The following is a 23,473-nucleotide window of genomic DNA, read 5'->3' as shown; positions in this document are numbered from 1 at the left end:
GCTGGGTGCGGATTCCAGGCAGGGCGGGCTCAAGTCGACGTCACGTGACGGGCGCTCGTTGGTCGGCGGTGGGCGGGGCCTGCGAGCAGCTGTGGCGGCGCCTACGCGAAGAGGAGCCCGCAGCGCTGCCTAGAGAGTCAAGAGCGAAGCCCCCAGCCCAGCCATGGCCTACGGCGGCCTCACGGTGCCCATCATCGTCATGAGCGTTTTCTGGGGGATCGTCGGCGGCGTCCTGCCCTGGTTTGTGCCTAAGGGGCCCAACCGAGGGTGAGTGACGGGCCCTCGGGAGAGAGGCGCAGCCTGGCCCGGAGAGGGTGCCCCCGTCCGCCGGCGGGGGGCTCCGAGCGGGGAGCGGGCCCGTTGCCCCTGCGCTGACTGGGGAGAGAGATGGGTGCGGGCTCAGAGGGGAAGAAGGCGCCCGAGCGAGGCAAAGCTACGCGGGTAACTGGGCAGTCGGTGGCCGCCGTGGGCCCCGCACCCGAGGAGCGGATCCGGCGCTTTCACTTGGGGCCTCGACCGCAGTTCCCTGTTATCCCTCCCCCAGCTGCGACCCCCCCGTAGGGATCCTCCCTCTGTGCCTGCCGCGAGGGGCATCTTCGATAAAAATCTGCCACGGGCCTTGCGCCGAGCCTGATCGCCCCTCTTACAACGCAGCCGCCCTCGGGAGAGGGGGATGGGCAGCAAGTGCCTGTCCGCGGGTGGGGGCCAGCCTGCATCTCCGTGACACAGACTGAAGTGGCCTCGTCCCACTTGCTCATCGTACTTCCCTTTTTAGTTCTGTCCGAATGCGTCTGACTTGTTCCTCCTCCCCAGTCGTGTGCTGGGGGCGGGGGTGCAGACTTCCATACCGCTTTGCTGTGACCATCTGCGAGGAGTGATCCCGAGTTCCCAAATGCTGCTGCTGTTGTAGTGTAGCTTTTGTTTAGCTTCTTTTAATGTCCCAAGAACCTTTCTCTCTGTACAGCCTGCTGGCTGGAATGTCTTCCCTGCTCACCAGGCCCAGATCATGTTGCTGCTGTTCTGTTTTTAAGTATTTAGGAAATGCTTGTAGAGTGAAAGGGTATATAACCCATCAGAGTCCCTAGGACAAACTTTTGTGGCCTCAGAATGCAGCCACCAACTCTTACTAGTGGCTATGCTCACGGTTTAAGAAAAAAGTATACAGTTAGCTTTAGGAAAACCCAATGAATGTGCACAGAGATACATGGCCAAATCATTGTAATTTATTTATTTCCAGCTAGTAAGTCTATTGTGAAAAGTGATATATTTTTTAAAAAAGCATAATTTTTCACAGCAGAATTACTCAACCCTGGCAAGCCTGGGGGCAAATTAAGCTCCGGGTGAAGGGTTGGGGGAGGCAGCAGGAATCTGAAGCCCTGCAGTCAGAGCCCAAAGTTGTAGAGCTGAAATACAGGGCCCTGGGATGGAGCCCAGAGCCTGGGACTGAACCCTGAAATCTCAGCCCCCACCACCCCTGTGAATGTGGTGTGCCCCAGGTGTCTCCAGAGTGGGTTGGTGGTAAGGATGTTAAATATTGACTATTTGATTAGTTGATAAGGTGCCTCCATCTTTGAAGTTACACTTCAAAGGTGAAAGCACCATGTGGAGCCCATGGTCAGCTGACCCCAGACTTCACTCAGACCTGCCACTTTGAAGCGCTGCGTGCAGCCTGACATCAGGCTCCCTGCGGCATTTCGAAGTGACAGCACTGCTCATAGCCCGGGGATCTAATTCCCCTGTGGAGCAGCCTGGGGACACCAGCGCTGCACGTGGCGTTTTAAAGTGGCAGCGCTGCCGCTTTGAATAACCCCCTTCATTCTTCCTCTTTGCTGCCTCTTTCTAATAGAGGCAGCAAAGGTGGGGGGGAAGTGACTAGTCAACAGCTAGCCTGTCGACTATCCGATAAGCATTTGCTTATCGGATAGTCAGCTAGTCCTTCACATCCCTGGTTGGTGGTGGCCTCATCAACTAATACTACGGCTGTGCCTCCAGAAGCAATGGGAGAAGCGCAGGGACTGGCTGCTACTTTGTCCTCTGCATCAATAGCCCACAATTCTGTGGCTGCAAGAAAAACCCTGATGAGAAACGCTGACCTAGATAAAAAGTCTGAGGGGTAGCTTTGTTAGTCTATAAATTTAAAAACGAGTAGTCCTGTTGCACCTTGGAGACTAACAAAAAAAAAAAAAAAAAAAGCATCATGAGCTTTCATGGGCAAAACGTTGTTGGAAGAAATGGGTTTTGCCCATGAAAGCTCATGATAAAATATATGTTTTAGTCTCTAAGGTGCTACAGTACTGACCTAAATGGACGTTCTCCATCTCTTAAATTTCATTTTAAAGTATTTCTCTTTTCCGTTAGGCTGTATAACTTCTCAATGATTTGGTTGTCTTTCTGATTGGATAATTTATGCACTCAAAGAATACTACTATTTGAGAAGACAATGTTATGGATAGACCGTTCACCAGTTTGCGTCTTTCAAATGTTTTATATTGTATTTGAAAGATACTCAGTACATTCAGTTGTGCTGTGTTTTTAATTGACTTTTGAGAAACATCAGCGTTAATGTTCAAGTTACTATTTCTGAGCAAATCAATTCATTTTGTAGCCGGAGAAGCCAAAGTAAATTATTTAGATCTATATATTTCCAGTGCTGATTAGAATTATTATCTAGCTTGAACTCTGTAAAAAAACTGAAAACCCACATATTCCTCTTTAAAACAGAAAACAAAAAATCCATGACACAGAATACCCATCTTCCATTGAGCTCTGTGGGCAGACTATATGACTCCTTCTTGGAAAACATTTTCCCATCCATATAGGGGTTTAAAATATTTATTGGGCCACAATTTTACCACTATAGCAAGCTGTTTTATTGTCGTCTTAATAATACTTACTCTCACAACAGTGTGTCCAAATTAAGAATTATTTAACTGCCTTTGTATGTTCATGTATAAATGTAGCATAAACAATGCTTTAAGATTTGGTTCTGATTTACTGCAAAGGAAGCTTGTTACTTGAGATCTTCTCTTTGGAGCAGACTTTTTAGTCAAGGTTGTATAGTCTTGTGCTTTTTATATAAATATTTATACAGCAAACAAAACTGGGGTGTTTTTATTTACTAATGGCAAACTACATTTGTGAAGAATCCTAGGTTACAGAGGCACATTTATCTTCTAATTATAGTTGCATTACAAGAAATTAGATTGTCATCAGAGCATTCATATTTTGAGTCACCTTGCATGTGATCAAAGTCAAACACATTCTTAGGTTTATTTTCTAGGCCTATGACTCTTAATCAGTTCTCTCTTTTATTTCTTTCTGCAGTGTTATCAACACAATGCTGGTAACCTGTGCTGTCTGCTGTTACTTATTGTAAGTATAAATAATGACTCCCCTCCTAATAATGGCACTGCTGATAAAATGAAAAAGGCCTCATGAGTGAATACATGTTTAGAGGAAATTTTCAAAGCACAAAGGAGTGTAAGAGAATATCTCCCTTAGAAAATCAGTGGAATTCTTGCTCCTAAACACATTTAGCAATCTTGAAAAAATTCCCCTGTTGGATAATATATTAAAGTAAATCTGGATTAATGTTATTCTCTAACATACGCCTAAAATCTTAGTATTTTGGTATTGATATATCTTGGCTATTGCTTTCTGTTTTATGGATTTGTGCATATTCAGCTCAGGTGGTCAGGGTTCCTTTGATTCCCATACGTAGAAACGCCATGCACTGGGGTCACTGGTGTGAAGAGATCCATTACTTCTAGTTGCATCCAAAGCAGGACCTGTGGATCAATCCTGCTCCTTCCCTCTCACTGATTATCTTTTCTACACCTATATTTATACTGGACTTGGTCGTTCTAGTAATATCTACCAATCAACTGAATATTGTGTAAAATACCTATTATGCTAATATTTGGGGTACATCCAGGATGTTGCAAGACTAAGTGCTTAATTACAGTTCTATGGCTGTCTCTGGAAATTTTCGCTAATCAAAAATGGGATGTACCAGTAACAGGTTGTTTCTGGTCTTCTAGGCCTGGTCTTGCTGTACTTTACAAGTTCTGCATGATAGTGCAAGCACTCCTGGCTCTCAAAACTCCCCACCTTGTCTGTGTGCTTACGTGCACCAGACTTGAGGCAGGCCTGGGTTTTCTTTGTTAGAAATCCACACTTTGGGCAAGACAGCCATCATTAGTCCGGTCAAGGCAGGGCTGGACAGTGCAGACATTGTTATTCTGGTCAAAATGGGGTTGTCCACGCTCCCCTACACTCAGTTAACAAATAATTGGTATTGATTTCTAATAACTCACAGTAGGCACACACAAATAGTGACAGGTCAAGCATGCCTAAATTCTTTGAGGTGCAAGGGCCTTTGGCTTCCACTTAAACCAATACCTCCTTGTTTATGCTTTATTTCAGTGGTCCCCAACCTTTAGAGGCTCCTGGGCGCCCGGGGGCGGGGCCGCACATCTGGGAGCACGCCAGGGGACTGGGATGCCCTTGCATCCAGCGCCCGTATGTGCCCTAGGGCCAGGGCTGGGGCCGCCTGAGCGCCTTGCGCCCGGGGCCAAGGCCGCCCCAAGGGCCTTGTGCCTGAGGCCGGCACTGCCGCCCAAGCTGCGTGCGCCTGGGGCTGGCACCAGCGCCGCTCAAGCGCCGCGCGCCCAAGCGCCCGCATATGCCCCGGGGCTGGGGCTGCCTGAGCGCCGCGCACCCAGCGCCGGTGCGTGTCAAGCGCCTGGGGCCGGCGCCGCGGGCCGGGCCGGCCCAGGTTGTCGGCGGGCGCACACAAATGCCCTGGCGGGCGCCATGGCACCCGCAGGCACCGCATTGGAGACCACTGCTTTATTTTATAGTACAACAGTTCTCTCTTAGCCACCATGTCTACGCAACAGAAGATTGAAGCTTCCTCTGTTGATCTTCCAGGATTCAAATTAACGGGTCCAACTTTGTTACTGCCCAGAGGGGCCCATTCTCCCCAAACCTGCCCTCTGACCCAGTCTCCTGCCCGTTCTGGCACTCTCCAGCCTCCTGCTGTCAAGGTACTTGCACAGGCTGCAAGGTGCTGTCTCCCTCAGCCAGCCCACCTCCTGCGTACCAGAGTAGCACATTTTGCATTTCTTCTAGCTCACAGCTGGGCCACCGTTGAGAACCACTGTTTTATAGATACAGTCTGCTGTGAAAACCCTTAATTCTGTGAAATGTTTCCTTCCTCTTCATGGGCTCTTGTGATTGAGATCAAAATATCTTACAGGTCACTTCTACACCGCAGTTTTTTCTCTACTGGTACAGGCTGGTATGGACAGTAAACTGACATACCTGTTGTGGGTACATCTTGCTAGGTTACTTGTTTATAGTTCAACTAGAAGACTTACCCAGCGTTGCTCGGGTCCTTATCTCAATTTTTGCTTTTTTGGAAAATAAACATATACGTGCTTAATTTAAGCCATTGATGTGGAGTGGGGCTGGGGTTCAAGAGTTCAGTATTAAGGCTACCCATGGAGAAAGGACCACCCCAGCCCTCTCTTACTGCAGCAACTTGGGGCCAGGTGACAAGCACCTCTCCATGGCAGCTTCAGCTCCAGCAGGCACAGCCAGGAGATGGGTACATGTCCCCTGGATGGGCCAGGTCCAGGTTAGGCTGGGTGGAAGCCACAGAAAGACGACCACCTCTCCCTGGCAATTCTGGGGTATATCTGGGTTGGGTGCCATCGCAAGAGGGGGTGCGAAGCACACCCTCCTCTGGCCCCAGCAGGGAGCAGCCCCAACACAGAGCTGCCATGGCTGGGGGGGCGGTGAGGCACAATGTGAACTGTGTGCTTGTGTGGTCACTCAGGAGAGATTCAGATGCTACCCAGTGATTAACAGAGCGCCCACAACTATGTTTTTGTTTCTCCTCTCGGTGCACATCCCTTGGGGGGCACACAGATCTTCTGCACATGAATGGAAAAGAACAGAGCGGCACCTCTGTCCTCTCTCAGCCCCAGCACAGCTGCGAGGGAGGCACAGCCTCCCACCAGCCCAGAGTGGAGCTGCTACAGCAGCTCTGCTGGGGCCAGTGGGCAGAGGTGGCACTTTGCACACCTGCCGAGCCCTCTCTCGACATTTACTCAGTTTTGTCAATTTTGAGGACTGTACTTGATTTGGTGATTCTGTCTCTCTGTTGTTTGGTTTTATGAGAAGCAGTGCCATTCCAGGCACATCCCATTCTGGCACAGCCAAAGCCTTACATTGCTTTAAGTTGGGGTGAGGAACCTCAGGCTTGAGGGCCAGATGTGGCTCTCGGCTTGCCTGGATCTGGCCCCTGAGACTCAGCCCTGCCCCTCAGCATTGGGAGAGCCTGCACTGGTGCTCCAGCCCTCCTGCTGCCCCCCTGGGGGCTGTAGCACACAAAATCTACTATGTTGTACATTCCCCTCACACACACAGCCTGGGGGAGGGGAGTGTCTTTCTCCTTCTCAATCGGGGGGCCACAGTGAGAGTTTTTTTCTACTTCTCACTTGTGTGCACCCTCCCCCCCAACTGACTTTTTTCTGTGGGTCAATGGCCCCCGACCCAATAAAGGTTCCCCACCCCTGCTGCAAGATCCCCCAAATGAGGGAGCTTGCAGCACCAGCTGAGAGCCTCATGCACAGGGAGGCGAAGCTGTCCCCTCCCCCAAATGTGGCTGATGGGTCCTGCTGCTGCCCCCTCTCCTCTCAAGTGCAGGGGGTGACAGCAGCACCTCATTTAATAGGTTAACTGGTTAAACCTAAGGTTTAACCAGTTAACTGATTAACTGAGATTTTACACTCCTACTAGGAGGGTTCACCTGTTCTCCTGTTAAAAGCTATCACTTGTAATATACCATGGTGATGAGCTTAATATAAATAACCTGTTAGAGGTACACATGTGAATTTCTGCGACTTTGGGTGCACAAAGTCATGTTTTTAGTGTCTGCTTTAAATATTGTAGGTAGCATGTTTAAAGCAAGGTCTGTCTTGTTCCACCTTGAGCTGGCTAGGGATAGAGGCTTGTGTGGGTTTGGCTTGGTTGAATGCTCTGATATGCAGGTTTTTATATAAGGAAGTTCCAGTTTTTGTTTATGGTTAAACAGGACTGAAGTATTTCATATGTGAAGCCTTATGGAAACTGCTTCCTGGCTGACTTTTAAAAACACATTTTAAAAGCCATTTTAAAAGGTATATTTCAATATGAAAATATGTGTATACATAAGCACTGAGATCCCTGTTAGTTGCACTTGCAGTTAGTATAGAAATAATCACCTAGTAAGAAATGCTGAAGTGTAGATTTTAGTTCTTAAATTAGAACAAGACTGGGCTGTCAGACAGTTACTGGATACAGTGTAATGAAAAGCCTATACTGATGAATTTCTCATCTGGCATATATGGATATTGTATTCCATAAAATGTTAATGAATTCACACACTTAACTGCTGTGAATTCATGAAGGTGATTCTGTAGACTGTCAATGAAGGCATCTTGATCCAATTTTCTTAGACTCTGTGTAAACATGAATATTTACCAGATCAAAAACCTTAAATATCCATAATGCGTTCCTATTATTTCACCGTAAAAACTACATTTAGAATATGAGAAAATATAGTAAGCATGCTCCATCCATGAGCGTATGAACTTTGTCAGAGACTAAGACTCTTAGCTTTAGGGGTGGTGCCCCCAAGGACATTTATTGACTGAGTTTTAAAAACCCACCAACCTTCATCTGTGACAAAGTGGGTTACACATTTCTTTTAATGTGTTACACTTCCTTGTTTCCCCTTAACCTACCCTCGACCCCTGGATTCACTTTGCCTTTTGTTGTTAATTTCTATATGCTATAACTTACTTTGAAACATTCGCTTCCATTATTATTTTAAGCACGCGGAGCATAATATGACAGTAGCATCTTAATTTTAGAGAGAGGTTCATAGCTGTTGTAGAGGGAGCATATTGTCTTTTTCTGGGGAGATGTGAATGGCATATTTGTATTTAGAAGCAGTACTGTGGTCCCAATGACTTTAATTTTGGAATGTCATTGAGTCTGCTTCTCCGGTTTAATGCATTGTGAAGTAATGTAGGCCCTGGCAAAATTGCTATCCATTGAAACTGAGAAGTAAGGTGTTCACTTTCACTAACTCTTTGCTGTGTTTAGTCTTTGGAATACAGTGATTCTGCCCATTTAGCTCGGAGGCACTGTGCTTGTCTCTGTTTTCTCTATATACATTAAATAAATGTTTTTCTGCAGTTCGATAGTGACATGATGTGTTACTCTGCGCCCCGCAGCCTCTTCCTCCACCTTCCTCCATGCTTCTTGGAGCTGTGAGCCATGTGGCCTCCCCAGGCACAGTGAAGAAGTGGGGCTGCAGAGAGCAGGAAGGGCTGTCGGTCCAGTGGCACCTCAGGCTGCTTTGGAGTGGGCAGTGGTGCTCGGCTGGGAAGTAGGGATGTAAAACTTCGATTATTTTGCTAATTGAATAGTTGGTACAGTTTGCATCAACTGTTCGATTAGTCAATAAGGGTGCGTCCACCTTTGAAGTGTAGCCACAGCCATAGGCAAAAGCACTGTGGGGAGCATAGAGCCAGCAGGGCACTCGAACAGTCCCCTGCTGGCCCTGTGCTCCCCACGGCACTTCAAAATGGCAGCACCACATGGAGCCTGGGGTCAGCCCAGGACTCCCCTGCTGATTCCAGGCTCCATGCGACATTGCTGCTTTGAAGCACTCCCTCCTCTTCCCACCCCAACACACCTAGCTGCCTCTTTGTGAAAGAGGCAGCAGGGGGGCAGGGAAAATGACTAATCAACCAGTCTGTCAACTGTCCTATAAGCATTTGATTATTGGATGGTTGACTAGACGTTCACATCCCTATTGGCGGGCAGGAAGCAAGGTGGCTTGACTCCTTGTGTGGCAGGTGCCTACCTCTGCCAGCTCAGTCCTGGGTGCCTTGGGTCGCAGCTGGGAGCTGCTTGAGAAGAACAGAGGGAGGCGTGGCCTCCGCTTCTCTCTCATTGAGCGAGGGTGGCACCACGGGATTGGACCCTGGGCAGAGACTTGCTACAGTTTGGAGCCAGCAGAGGTATGTGTGTCCCCCTGTGCACCTTAGGTGGGGGTGTGGGTTGATCCTCTGCTGCCTCCTGCAAATGGGACTCCTAGCCTAGTCCCACAATCATGCGGCGTGCTGGGCTCCCTCAGCGCTGCATGCATAGAAATACCCTCAAGTGGGAAGGGAGAACCCCCCCCCCCCCCGACTCCTTCCCTGCTCCGGACCGACTGAGGGTTAACCCCACCCCTCCGCACGCAGGCCTTGCTCCTCCCTCCCCCCCCCCCCCCCATCGACTTCACATGAGTTGGGAAGTTAGCTACCTCAGTCCCCTGCCCCACCTTTAGCCCCCCTCCCTGGGGTCAGTGCCACATAGGCTGGAGGTTAACCCCCTCCCCACACATCCTCCCCCCAACGGACTCCACACGTTTCAAGTTGGAGGGCTAATTCCCACCCACCGCCCCCTGAGGCATGTCAGAAGGGCAGCGTTTGAAGCAGCTGCCAACCCACTGGTTCTGTTTCCTTGTTGGTTAGGTTGCCTGTTCATGGGAGGGGTCAGAGTGTGCATAGCGAGGAAAGGAGGAGAATAGGGTGTATGTGGGGATGGGTGGTGCCATAAAGGAGGATGGTAGGGGTGAGGAGGATATAGGAATGGAGGCGGGGGTGGGAATGGAGGCATAGGATTGGGCATTGTGGGGGGTGCAGAGGAGGAGGGGTTAGGGAGGATGGGTGGGTGTCGGAATGGGGGATGGGTTGGGGGTAAAGATGGAAGGAGAAAGGGGGGCTGTGGGCCATGGAACTCTGGGCCCTGGCTCTTCCCTCACTGCACTTCTCCCCTTCCCACAGCAGTGCACTACCCCGCAAGCCAAATCTGGTACTGAACCTCAGGGTTTCATCCTTTTCCCCCCTCCCCCTGGCACTAAGTTGCAGGGGGAAGGTGGGGCACGGAGGCAATGGTTCTCTGCTGGGTCTCTGAACATCAGGGCCCTGGAGTGCAGTGAGGAGCCACTGCTGCCACCCCTGTTCCCTCCTGGCTTGGCCCCGGTCCTCCTCGGGTGCCTAGAGGGGAGCTGAAAGACCGGGGCTGTGACAGAGGAAGGGAGTGGGAGGTACCAGGGGTGAGAGGTTGGCGGAGGGCGGGAGCTGACACAGCCTCAGCCCTCCCTGGTGGCCCAGAGGAGAACCGGGCATGCCTCCCCCCCAGAGACAAGAGGGTTGGCGAGAATTTTTAAAGGCAATGAATAAGCCCAGAGAACTTTTACATGACTATATTTCTACATTTTCAGAGTGCCGGGGCCGTACCACCAAACCATCTGTTGTTGCTGGTAGCTGTCACAGATAATACAATATTGCAGAATTTATAAATCCAGATGACAAACTGTGGAAAAATCCCATTTAAGGATGATGATATATACGTGTTTAATCATATTCTTGATGCGTACTGTACAGTAGGCCCATGTTTACATTGCTATAGTATAAATACTTCCTTAAGGTACATTACTGGAATATAGGAGGGCCACATGCTCACTCAGGTCATCAGCATACACAGCTGCTTAGCCTCAATCTTTTCCTAGCCTGAGACTCCATCCCCCTGGCCTCACTGACTTATGTTACAGAGGGGTTGCTATGAAATGGTATCAAAATGCCTATCCATGAGCTTACCTGAATGTGAAGTAAAGGCTTTCTGTCTGACAGCTGAGGAACTGTGGGAGACATTTTGTCCCTGTCACAGAGGTAGCCAACAGCTCTAAAGCATTTTACAAATAGGGAAACAAAGTAGTAGGGAGTTTAGGTGACTTGCCTAAAGTCATATAATGAGTCAGGGCATGGAATCTGTCTCCTGGCTCCCATTCTAGTGTTGTACCCACAAAACTGTTCCTTCTTTTTATTTGTTTTAAGCATATTTGGGCAATTCTTTTTGCCTTTCGTGTGAATACCATTTTCCCCTTTGGCATTACAGCTGCTAGACACACTGAACTATCCGATAATGGGCCATACTGGTTTTTAAAATCCGAGAGCAGCCTTTAATTTATAAACCATTTTGTTAACTCTTTGAATACCTAACGCATAAAAGGCAAAAGGTAGCTAGTTTTGAAACCTGTTTTTCTCTCCTCTTTGCCATGGCACAAGATGGTATTAAACCTAGGGATGTATGATGTAATGCAGGGGTGAGGAACCTTTTTGGGGTTGGGGGCTCTGAGCAGACTGGCTGCCTGCTGCCCTGCTGGCTTTGATACAGAGGCAGCAACATAGGGTGGCAGCAGCCCCTATCTGCAGGGAGTTCAGTCCTCCCCCCACCCCCCAGGCTCACTGTGGACAGAGGCTCCTCCATGGGATGTGGCGAAGTCTCTGGCCTGGCTGTTTCACGGAAGCCTCCTCTGCTCCCCCCACTCCTGCTGCTGCCTCTGATAGAGGTGGTGCTTGGGGGGGGGGGGGGGGTGCTTGGAGGTGGTGCTTGGGGGAATTGGCTTTTAAGCTGGCTCCCCCAGCACTAGCTCTTGCCTGCTCCCCCTTGCTGCCTCTGTAGGCAAGCAGCAAGTGGGGAGGGGACAGGCAGGTCCACAGAGCCGATATGCGCAGAGAGCTGGCTTGAAAGCTGGCTTCCCACTCATATTGGCACCAGCCTCTCCTCCTCCTTTCCCCCATGCTGCTTCTCTATGGGTACGTCTACACTAACTCGTTAGTTCGAGCAAGGTAGGGTAATGAGGGCAAGCGGAGTTGCAAATGAAGCCCGGGATTTAAATATCCCAGGCTTCATTTGCATGTTCCCGGGTGCCGCTATTTTAAAATCCCCCTTAGTCCGAACTCTGTGCCCGCGGCTACATGCGGCACAGAGTAGGTAGTTAGAATTAAAGATCCTAATTCAAACTACAGTTACTCCTCCTTCCATGATTTAAAAATGGCGGCGCCTGGGAACATGCAAATGAACATGCACCACCCTCTAGCATTTGTTTAATCAAACTAGGAAGCTGGAAGTTTTAGAAAAGTGAGATTGGGATTCCAGGTTTGACTTTGACCCTGCCACTGACTTGCTCCATGGTCTTGGAAAACCACTGGCTTTTTTAGGTGCTGAGCACAGGCAGTTAATGAAACCTGAGGAAATAGGTCCTTTTTACTTTTTTGTGCCTCAGACTACTTATCTGGAAAATGGAGATGATTACTTGACAGAATGACTGTCTTGATTGAAGTTTTGAAATCCTCAAAATAAAGATAGTTGTGGAAGTATTGAAATAGCTTAGCAATTGCTGCAATGGATAGGACAGTGGTAAAACTGTTCTTTATTAAAATGGCTTATAATCTGGTTTTGTGTATTGCTGAATGAGGGATAGATTGACTAATTTTAATAAATGCAAATAAACGTGGTCTTCTGGCGTTCTCAGTTCCACTTTTTCTTCTCTGCCAAATGCAAGAATCTAAAGTCCTGATGCGTTAAAGGCTATGTCTGTACTACAGACCTTAAAGCAGCACAGCTGTACCTCTGTAAGGTCTCCTGTATAGCCACTTTATGCCAGGGGGAGAGAACTTCTCACAAGCATAATTAAACCACTCCAACTAGTGGTAATAGCTGTGTTGGTGGGAGTGCCTCTCCTGCTGACATAGCATTTTCCACTCCCTTGCTTTTGTTGGTAAAACTTATATCAATCAGGAGTGAGTCTTTTCACATCCCTATTGACAAAAGGGCTAGTGTAGACACAGCCTAACTAAATTAGTAAATACATAATCATATGGAATTACATCTGTGAATTCTCTTTTTAGGAATGTGGAGAACTGATGTTTCTTCTGATGCTCCAAGATTTAATTGCCTTGTGTTGCATATTTGGGGGAGGGAGGGCATTAAATAGTTTCTAGAAATGTTACGCTTACATTCCATTTGTTAGTTCTTTTTGGAGCTTCGGGATTTCAAATGGAAGATTCTTTGTATGAAAGTATTTATTATAATGATACAGTCTATTTGTGACAGTGCAGTTAATGTCAAATTTAGTCTTCTGTATTTGAGATTCCCTTGAAAGGATTTACCACTCTGCTGAAATGTCTATTCCTTATTATGCAGTTTTTTTACAAAACCTTTATCTTGAAATTCTGCACTAAATAAAATGCAAGCATAACAATTACCTTTCCTTTTAACTTTTGATAGTGCCAGTCTTCATGAAGTTCAGTTTTGTATGTATTTAATGCCACTTAACTAGTTGGCAGTAGCCAAATACATCTATTAATCAATTAATCTCAAACAGCAGTTGTTGCCATTTGATAAATTAAACTGTCTTGCTCTGTTTTGAAATTGGTAAGGGTTATCCCAATTAAGCTTGTTATCTGTGCTGTCAAATTTGGTTGCTTGGTGGGAAACTACACAATTTACTCTCTATCCTTTTGTGCTGTATACCACACTAAAGGGTGTAGAGCCAAAACCTCAGTAGCATAATGGGACATAAAGCAGAATATTTAGTGGAACTACTTCTGGCTCTTTATTTTGTTCCATTTTTTGTAATAGTCTTAACTCATAAAATGCACCAGATGCAAGCAAAGCCTGAACTGTCCATTCTAGGTCTTTTTCCCTATTGCCTTTTTGATAACTTTTTTTATTTCTGTAGTACCTTTCATCAAAGACCTAAGGTGTTCAGTTACATTGGGATCATTGAAGCTACTTCTGAGATTGAAGATATTATCTGTGTGGAAGCACATAGCAGTAATTCAGAATGGAAAGTTTGGAATACTTACTCCATCACTTGCATCTGCAGGAAAAATTGGGTTGGCTGACTTTAATTACTCAAATTGGAATCTAAACAAATACAGAACCTGAGCTCTAACTCTGCTATAGAGACAGATTGCAGTATTCAGCCCATTAGAATGGACTTAGAATTATAATTGTTCTGAAGCCTGTACAGTAATAAAATGATATGGTTATACTTGATCATGAGGAACCATAATTTCTTTGAGTTAGCATGATAATTAACACTGACTTTTGCAGGAGGTAGCATGTGGACTACAAGAATCTAGTTTGAATGCCAATCTGCTTTCAGCAGCACAGAAGCATTACATGTTGGATATCGAGTTGTGCTTTATTGCATTCTGAAAGCCCCATTTTGTTTGTGCCTTGTCATAATAGATTATAGTGTAAAAGCAGCCCAGTGAAAGCTAAATGTATGTGTGGGGTGGGGGAGGGGATGCTTTCTATAATTCGATCTTGCGAAATGTTGAATTCTGTGCTCCCCTACTTTCCACTGTATTCTCAGTGATCAGACCTCTAGCACTGCAGGGAAGTAATGGAGCTAAGAGCAGGTTAATACCCAACTATAATGCCACTATACTTCAAAAGTTCTGTACAGAGCATGGTCCTAACAAATAGGTTTTTGAAACCATTACAATGTTTGCCTGGAGCATAGTTGTAGTTGTGTGGTATGTCGATATTCAGAATAAGCTTCCACTTTATTTCACAGCAGTTCTGGATCTAATCTCTGAGAATCTAGGGAAAGGTCTGGGCATGTGTGGGGATGCCTGGAGTTCCTTTCTCTGTACAGTACAAAGAAACAAATTGTCCTCTTACAGCAATGAACTGTTCCTGTCCTCCCCCAATCTCTCTTTCTTCAGGAAGTTAATGATACTCTGGTACCCCTCTAATTTGCCTTTATATCTAAAAAAATACTTGTAGGTAGGCTACAAATAGAGTTCTGGTGATGGAAGGGAGAATTTCTATCAAATCACCAATGAACCCTTGAGGGATTTTCGTGATATAGTAAAAGGCTTAGGCTATGTTCAACATGGTGTGTATGATGCTGAGTGACACTTTCACTACAGGTAGGGGCAATAAAATAAGAGTGTTTCAGTTCTTCAGCTGAGAATGATTTGTCTGTTTTCCTACTGATCCTAGGTGGATGAATCCATTATGTTTATCTGCAAAAGTGACTGGTCTCAGTTGTTTTTTTACACTGTGAATACCACTGAGGGGTTGTACTATGGACATAGCATTTGTCCTACTTAATCTTAGTATTAAAAATAACACCAACACACCCAAAAGGCAGCACTGAAATGTACATATATTTAATTTGTCAATGTTAAGAGGATTGACCGTTCTTTTATTTAACCCCGAATCTTTTGCCTAAGACTGCTGTAGACATTTTGAAGCAGACCTGCACTTTGTTCACTGGCTAAAGGATCCAGGTTTATGTGGAATTTTCCATGACTGCCTAAGCACTCTGATACATTTGTGACAGCTCCTCTGCAAAACTGCTGTTTTTTTCTCCTCCTTTACAAAAATTCTAGAAATAGCAGATAGATGAACCAGTATGTTTGCTAAACATGTTTATATGTATTTTACATAGCTCTATATCCATGCACATGAGAAGGCTTCTTTGTAAATATTACACGCTCAGAAAAGGCAAAGCAAATACATCTTATAATGCTGAAATAAATTTATTTCAGTTCAGCTTTCCTGGATATTTTTCACATCCCAGATTCTTCTTCTTCATTCTGGCTGTGGCTTCTAATGAGTTAGTCTGTCAGCTACTGTGGGAGAGGCTTCTACTGCTGATCTGGATTTTATTGTCATTCATGTTGTTTCAGTACCTTTGCACCTCTTTGATTTAAATGCCCATTTCTCTAAATTCTAAGTTTTTTTTTTTTTTACTTTTGTTCAGTTTTTTTATAAGAATTATATTGGAGGCTAGTGGATTGAACACTTTCAATCGATTTCATTAAGTCCTTTTATTGGATCACACTGTTCCTCATAAATACCAAGCTTAGCACCTCTAATTTTATGGGGGGAGCATTTCGGGCACAAAGATTAAGTGATGTGACCAGTGTTGTACAGTAGGTCAGGAATAGAATCTACATTTTTCAATTCCTGTTTCTTTGTTTAGACTGCTAGATCTCTGTTCTAATCTTTTCCTAATGTTATTGATTTCGAATGAGGTTCTGTTTCAATTCAGATTTCATCTATATTCTGTATATTTAAACATTTGGCACAATTAAGGTTAAAGTAAATAAGATCCATACTCTTCATTTTGAAACATAATGTACTTTAGCAACTCTCACTACCTTTTACTAACATTCAGAGAGGCCTTAAGGGAGTGTTGTTGGAACACAGGCCCAGGTGATGGGAATGTGTCTCAGCACTTCACCTTCCAAGAAGCAGTGAATTGAAGATACTGTAAAATCCAGCTGACTGTGTCACTTTAAATTGAATAGTACAGTTCTCAGTCTAAACATGCTACAGTCTCTTGAGATGTAATACAATGCAAGAACTCTTCCAGCAGTGTCGGATTTTAGGAGCTTGGGCTTAGGAGTATTTTGAATTGGTGTTAGACTTTTAGTGATGTTGTCTTACCTTTTCCTGATATCCTTTATGCATTGGCCAAGTTTCCATCATCCATATACTTAATTTCATTTTTTTCCTTGCAGTTGGCTGATTGCGATCCTAGCCCAACTCAACCCTCTCTTTGGGCCACAGTTAAGCAATGAAACAATCTGGTATCTTCAGTATCACTGGCCTTAAGGATATCTGTCCTCTGTGCGGCATTTTTTGTGGACTAGGTAAATATGGTTGGAGATCTTCTCCAGTTATGTCTTTTTGGGGTTGCTAAATGTTCATTGAAAACTCAAGCTATAGCATAGATTATAGGTTGGCATTTCCATAAGAGGAAGCAGTCTTTTTCACAGGCTGTAACTATGAAGGATTAGGCTTGGAACTGGGTACTTTAATCTCATTTGGAAACTGAGACATTAGAAGTAGGATGCCTGATTTCTGAAAGGATGGGGAGGGGAGTGCCACACCATATGACAGCAGTTTGTGTTTCTCCTAACAACGGAGTTAGAGCCCAGAACATGGGTGTGTGAGGATTCCTAATTTTTTTTCCTTTGACACCCATCATAAGTGGGTTTTTTATTTAACAATCGCCATGTCCTTACACTCTTTTGGTTGAGACGATCTGACCATCTTCCTGCAGAACCTGTAATTCCCAACCTTAGCTGTCCAGAGTAACATTATTATTTATCATTTGTAGTGTGCCCAGGAGCCTCAATCATAGACCCATTGCGTAGTGTTAAGACCCATACAAACACAGAACAAAAAAACAGTTCATGTTCCAAAAATCTGAGGGTCAACATTTAGGTTGACGTAAGGCACCTCATGTCTTCCTAAGTGTGTTAGTCTGTACACTACACCTTTTCTCCTGACAATGCTAGTGTCCTACATCAATATAACTCCACCTCCAGGAGAGGCATGGGAGTTAGGACAACGCAATGACTGTGTGGATGTTGCATTACTTACATGAGCTTTTGTTGGTCATGTCAATTTTAGGTCAGGTAACTGAGTTGAGTGGCCAGTTAACTGCTTACCCAGTAAATTTACCGGTTATCCCTTCACATTCCTAAGCACCCAAAAAGGGGAATGTGGACGTGTACCACCGCATACTGCAGTGACTGTAAACTGACCTACTATTGGTTGACTTAAGTTTCTAGTGCAGAAACTGTCCTGTGGAATGTGCTGCCTAAGTATAAGCAAGCTCACCAATATCGTTGCATAAGAGGCAGTCGTCTCAGCACACTCACAACTTGACCATTCCTTGCCACAGGCAATAGGGTTCCCAGTTGCCTGTGCTGTAGGCTCTGCAGTGTAAGAGCCTTAATCATAAGCCTTATACTGCAGAGCCTGTGGGATAGCAGGTGGCTTCCCAGGAGCTGCAGGGGCACCCCTCTCCATCCTTCCCTCCCTAGTCCCATCCAGCTGTTGATCCCCAAAAACAGTAACCATGTAACTGCTAGGATTTTTAACCATTACATAGTTACTGTTTTAAAACCTTTTTTACATCCCTAATGTAAACAGTGATTTGCTGTGCAAACAAGTCCTCTGGGGACCAATTCCATTGTTTTGTGTTTTACGCTGATAGCACTGAATAATTCAAAGCACTCTGTTCTGCCTTTGTCTTGCAGCCTTAATCCCCCCTCACTACTATAATTTTCTGTCTTTTGAAAGAGTTGAGCAGCAGCATATGGATGATAAGACTTTGCAGCTCCATTGGATGGTGACTGTAAAGCTTTTGAGCACTAACCCTGAAGCAAAACTTCAGTATTTCCAAATGAGGCTGAGCCTGATCTGAATAGTGGCAGACTATGGTGTGTGTAGGTCTGTTTAGATTCTATTGAAAGTAGGAACTAGAAAGCTCTAACACTGTACAGCAGACAAGCTGGATTGTTTTGTGTGGTTGTGCTAGGTCTTGCTTCTGCTGAGTGATGAACTTGACTGGAGGCAGAAGGGTTGGCATATTCCCAGAAAGCTGGGAACTGGAACTATAATATAATCCCCTCCATAGAATGGGCAGTTTGAACTAGAGCAGGGGTCAGCAACCTATAGCTCTTTTGTGGTTCCCCAAATACACACAACTTTTAAATCAAAATGAAAAACTAATTTAAAATTTTAAAAATGCATATTTACACAAGTCAAGATGGTCTTTTTTTGTCTATTTCACCTTTAACCAGAGGTGAACCAGCTACACTCCGGCAAGACCCGGTTGGCGCACTGCTCATTTAAAGGGCCAGCTGAAGGCACGTTGTAGGGGATACATGCACACTCCCAGCTGGGATAGTGAGAGGGGCTGGTGGTAGCAGACTCCTCCATCTAGCCACAGCGGCCCGGTTCCAGCCCCCATCTGACTGCCATAGTCTGTCCCCAGCTGCTGTGCTCCTGGGGCAGACCCTGCGGTCAGTCCCCGTGACTGCTGCTAACAGCCCAGCCACAGCAGCACAGTTTGGGCTCTGGCCGCAGCAGCCTGGCTAACAAGGCCCCAGTCAGGGGGCCCCCAGCACCCTCAGGCCGCAGCATCCTGTCCCCAACCCTGATCCTGGGGCAGGCTCTGCAGTCAGGCCCCCATCTTCCTGCAGGAAGGGGAAGGGCTAGCAGTGACCCGCCCTCCTGCTGTAACATGGGTAGGAGGAGAGGGTAGGCCATGATTAGGCTGTGGTGAGCCTGGCCCAGCCCCTTGTCCAGCCACTGCTGTCCAGGTGTAGCAGCCCAGCCCTGGCGAGGTAAGATAATCTGGCACCATGCCCCCCCCTTACCCCCTACTCTACTTCCCACCCCGAGTTCCCTGCCCTGAGCCCTCATATGCCCCAACCCTGACTTCTGCACCCCCAGCAGCAGAAGTCCCATTAAATAAAGTCTGTGAGTACAATGATTCATTTATTCTATTAATCATCATGTCAATTATCAATAATATTAAGTTGTGTATTTTCAGTCATGCAGATGGGCACTCTTATTCTGGCTCTGTTGACCACTTGTTTTGAAATTTGATGTTATTTGGCTCTTGGTTTGAAAAGGTCACTGACCCCTGAACTAGAGGGTGGATCTTACTTTTAATTAATAATGAACTATCTGTCCCATGGAATGTGCTACCACCACCATCAGGAACCTGCTGAAGTGAGAAATGGATTATAGACTTGGTACCCAAAGAGTATCGATTGGGTGATGGTTCCCTTTTAATGAAGTAACATCTTAAGGCATTCTAAATAAATTAGATATTAATCCCCCTCTCCTGTTTAGTACTGACAGAATGACCAGAAAGTTCCTCATCTGAGAGTAAATTGAAATCCAGTCAAATGATTTTGCCAGAGAATCCAGATTAGACTGAGTGCCTTCCTATGTCACTTGTAATAAGGAACTGTAAAGCAGCTTGCTTGGGTTTTTAACCTTCAGTTTGATTGGTGTCACTTACTTACATATGTGTGTGTTTGCCTCTGTGAACAGAAGAAATGTAGTAACTGCATTGGGTATTAAGTAGTATTACAATATGGTTTTCCAAGCATCGTTTACTGTTCAGAGGCAAGAAACTTTAATACTTGGCTGACCATAAGCATGTTGACAGAGCCTCAGGTTGAAGCAGACTAAAAGTTCCAACCTTGATTAGGCTACTTGGTGGGTACTTATCTCTTGCTTGTCTCTTCTGCCATCAGTGTATCCTTGAAGCCACATAACCTTCCGTGGGCTTCTTGCTCCAGAACAAATTTGCCAAGCAGACTACAACTGAAATAAATCTTGGATGTGCATCCTTGGCTTTGGTTGGAGATTGTGTGCACACTACTAAATTCCAGGCCACCTTCCAAAATTCTCATCACACCTATTTATTTATGTTTTTAAGATGTTGCCTTCCCTCCTCCCCCACTGTAGTAGGCACAAATATCGAAAGGTAAAATTTCACAACATCCCAGCTAGTAGCTTCTAAGATGACCTATTTAAACATAAATGTACTAATACCATAGATCATGTGAATTTGGAGATAGATCTATGAAGAAAGAACTTTCAAACACCCAAATAGATTAATTCTATCCATACTCTATAGCAGCCGTGGCCAACCTGCGGCTGGCAAGCTGCATGTGGCTCTTGCCCCCCAAAAGTGTGGCTCACGAAGCTGCTCCTGCGCCCCCCCAATGGCCCCTGGCTTCCCTGTGCTTACTGGGTTGGAGTGGCGGGTTTTTAAAAATGGCACCCAAGATGGCGGCCATCTTAAAGGGGCAGCCTCCTTTTTTAAAAATTTTTTTTTTGTTTTTGCTCGACAATTCTGTTGTGGGGGAGCTTTTTTATTTTTTATTTTTTATTTTTTTTTTTGACAATTCTGGTGCAGCTTTTTGTAATTTTTCTGCTGCTGTTTTGGCTTTGTTAAATGGGTTGGCCACCCCTACTCTATAGTTATTTGGCCACTGTGGTTTCTTTACAGCATGGCATCTTCCTAAAAGCAAACTGCAATTGTTAATTCACCAAGCAGCTCTTTAGCTAGTAAATTGCCTCTATGAAGAAAAATGACTGAATTGCCTTTTGCTTTGCAGGTAAAGAAGAGATTTCCTCTAGATGTAAAATCTCCGTTGATCCAAAGATGCCCTTAACATAGCTGGTTGGATACCAAGCCTGCTTAATGCCTTAATGTTTGTATTGTGTTTAAAATGGCTTAATGAAAGCCCTATATTTTTTTCCTGGTTTCCTTTTATACTGTTTAACAATGTGCCTACTACAAAATATTTACACCTCCTTTTCTGTGCTATAAACTTAACATTTATGTTCTTCCCCCTCCCCCGCCCTTCGGATATGTGAGTTTGAGGGCAGCCTCTTTCTTATTCACAGTGTTGCTCGTACTCCATGAGCTTTATGACATTTCCACACACTAGGCTGTCCACTTTATGGTCTGATTGACAGACATGATCTGTTTGACTACAATTGTGTTTTAATAAAAAAAAGTATGTAGTAAAACTGGTTGTGGTGGAGAGATGCTGCACATTTTTATGGTATTTATTTTTTAAAATTGATCATGCACTCAAAATTTAGTCTTAAATTGCTGTGTAAAATCTGCTTTACATGAAATAGTCTTGTGAAGCATCTTATAGCTGGTATAGCTATTTTGGTTTTGGGTAGACTTCTGTAACATTAATCTTGCTTGCTTAGCCAAATAATTCACCTTCTGAAATTTTCAGAGCTTTTGGTGTGCCTATATCCAATAATAGTTTTTCTTTAGCATGCCGTCTGAATGCAGGAGTTCTTATCCAGCTGACTCCAGCTCCCATGCTAGGGGTGTATACTGAGAGCAGTTACTCAGCTGCTTTCCCTCTGGATCCTTTGGTATCATGTTTAAGTTCTTCAGCTTCAGCATTTGTGCTTTCCATGATGTATTGTAAAGGCTTATGACAAAACAGAGCTTGGTGCTTTGGGCTAAAATACCATCAAGAGTTGGTATAGAAAGTCACCTTCCTAGTAATAAATTGTGCCTTAAGTTATGTTAGTGACAAACCCTACCTAATGCCAAAGGACTGCAGTTAAGAATAAGGCACTAAATATAGCTATATGTGTGTGCCTTAGGAATGGACATTCTCTATGAATTCCACAGCTGAGAATTCCTCCCAAAATGCCCTGTTGCTTATTGCCCGGAATTCAATCTTGAAGATAAGAGAGCCAGTTTCAATAAGGCATAAGTGGAGATACTGTTACTTGGCTAACATGATGCCAGGACTTTTGGGGTATTGATGGTAGGTATCATTACCTTTGGATCAACCTAATACAAAGCAGAAAGCTATTAAAAATTTTAGTTCTTGTGCTGTTTCCAAATAGTCCTCAAAGATGTTCTAATTCTAAACCGAGATCAAGCCAAATGGGGAGGGAGGAAGGATAATTGATGAGAGCCACATATGTCAGATGGGCCTCCATGAAGAGAGATTAATCTAGTAATAACTGTGATTGGAAATCATTGAGGTGCAGAAAAGGGGAAACAAGCCTTTTCTATGCAGGGTGTATTCAAAATCCCACTTCATGACTACATGAGTTTAACATACAGGCAGTCCCCGGGTTACGTACAAGATAGGGACTGTAGGTTTGTTCTTAAGTTGAATCTGTATGTAAGTCGGAACTGGCGTCCAGATTCAGACACTGCTGAAACTGACCGCCAGTTCTGACTTACATACAGAATCAACTTAAGAACCCCAGGCGTCCCCAAGTCAGCTGCTGCTGAAACTGATCAGCAGCTGATTCCAGGAAGCCCGGGGCAGAGCAACTCTGCCTGGGGCTTCCTGTAGTCAGTGCTGGTCAGTTTCAGCAGAAGCTGACTTGGGGACACCTGGGGCAGAGCAGCTGGGGTGCTGCTGGGTTGCTCCAGTAGCGCCGCTCCTGGGTGCTACTGGACCAACCTAGCAGCACCCCATCTGCTCTGCCCCAGGGTCCTGATTCAGCCGCTGCTGAAACTGACCAGCAGCGGCTGAATCAGGACCTGGGGCAGAGCAGCTGGGGTGCTGCCGGGTTGGTCCAGTAGTGCCCAGAGCGGGCGCTGCAGGACCAATCGGCAGCGCCCCAGCTGCTCTGCCCCAGAGTCCAAAAGAAAACCCTGGTCTGCTGGGGGGGGAGGGGGGAGCACACTAGCTGCGCCCCCCCCCCCTCCCCAGCAGACCAGGGACACTGAAGCCGCAGCCGCGGGGGGGGTCCCGCGCCTCTGAGGCTTTGCCAGAGCAAAGCCTCAGAGGCGCGGGACCCCCCCGCGGCTGCGGCTTCAGTCCGGGAGCCTGTGGTCTGCTGGGGACGGTCCCCAGCAGACCACAGGCACCCAGATTGAAGCGGCAGCAGCGGCGGTTCCCCGCGCCTCTGAGGCTTTGCTCTGGCAAAGCCTCAGAAGCGCGGGAACCCGCCCGGTGCCCCTGGTCTGCTGGAGACGGTCTCCAGCAGACCAGGGGCACCGGAGCAGCTTACGAACGGGGCTTTCTCGCCCCGACTTCCGGGGCGAGAGAGCCCCATTCGTAAGTGCGGATCCGACATAAGTCGGATCCGCGTAAGTCGGGGACTGCCTGTACTTACCCTCCTATTTAAAACATGTCCAGGATTTTGTGATCATTGCAGTTTGTCCCTCTAGTTCTGTGTAGATGTGGCTTTCTCCATTATACTCAAGCCCAGATACAATCTGTTAGGACGATAT

The 23,473-nt window shown here is 45.9% G+C and overlaps 1 protein-coding gene across 1 annotated transcript; it reads left to right on the top strand.

Annotated features, from left to right (window-relative positions):
- Positions 1-36: 36 nt before the first annotated feature.
- On the top strand, positions 37-21,273 carry ATP6V0E1 (ATPase H+ transporting V0 subunit e1). Its single transcript, XM_006138135.5, has 4 exons — positions 37-267; positions 3,325-3,372; positions 16,440-16,571; positions 20,856-21,273. Exons 1-3 carry the CDS (start codon positions 164-166, stop codon positions 16,531-16,533), a joined length of 246 nt encoding a protein of 81 aa, XP_006138197.1. The 5' UTR covers positions 37-163; the 3' UTR covers positions 16,534-16,571; positions 20,856-21,273.
- The last annotated feature ends 2,200 nt before the right edge of the window (positions 21,274-23,473 follow it).

Source organism: Pelodiscus sinensis, chromosome 16 (genome assembly GCF_052426305.1).
Source record: "Pelodiscus sinensis isolate ZL-2025 chromosome 16, ASM5242630v1, whole genome shotgun sequence".
NCBI lineage: Eukaryota > Metazoa > Chordata > Testudines > Trionychidae > Pelodiscus > Pelodiscus sinensis.
Note: the sequence above shows the minus strand (reverse complement) of the source record. Positions and strands in the feature narration are given on the sequence as shown.

Coding starts and splice junctions, on each gene's coding strand:
- ATP6V0E1 (XM_006138135.5), top strand. CDS start 164: ATGGCCTACGGCGGCCTCACGGTGCCCATCATCGTCATGAGCGTTTTC. Junction 268..3,324: donor CCTAAGGGGCCCAACCGAGG/GTGAGTGACGGG, acceptor TTCTTTCTGCAG/TGTTATCAACACAATGCTGG. Junction 3,373..16,439: donor GCTGTCTGCTGTTACTTATT/GTAAGTATAAAT, acceptor TTTTCCTTGCAG/TTGGCTGATTGCGATCCTAG.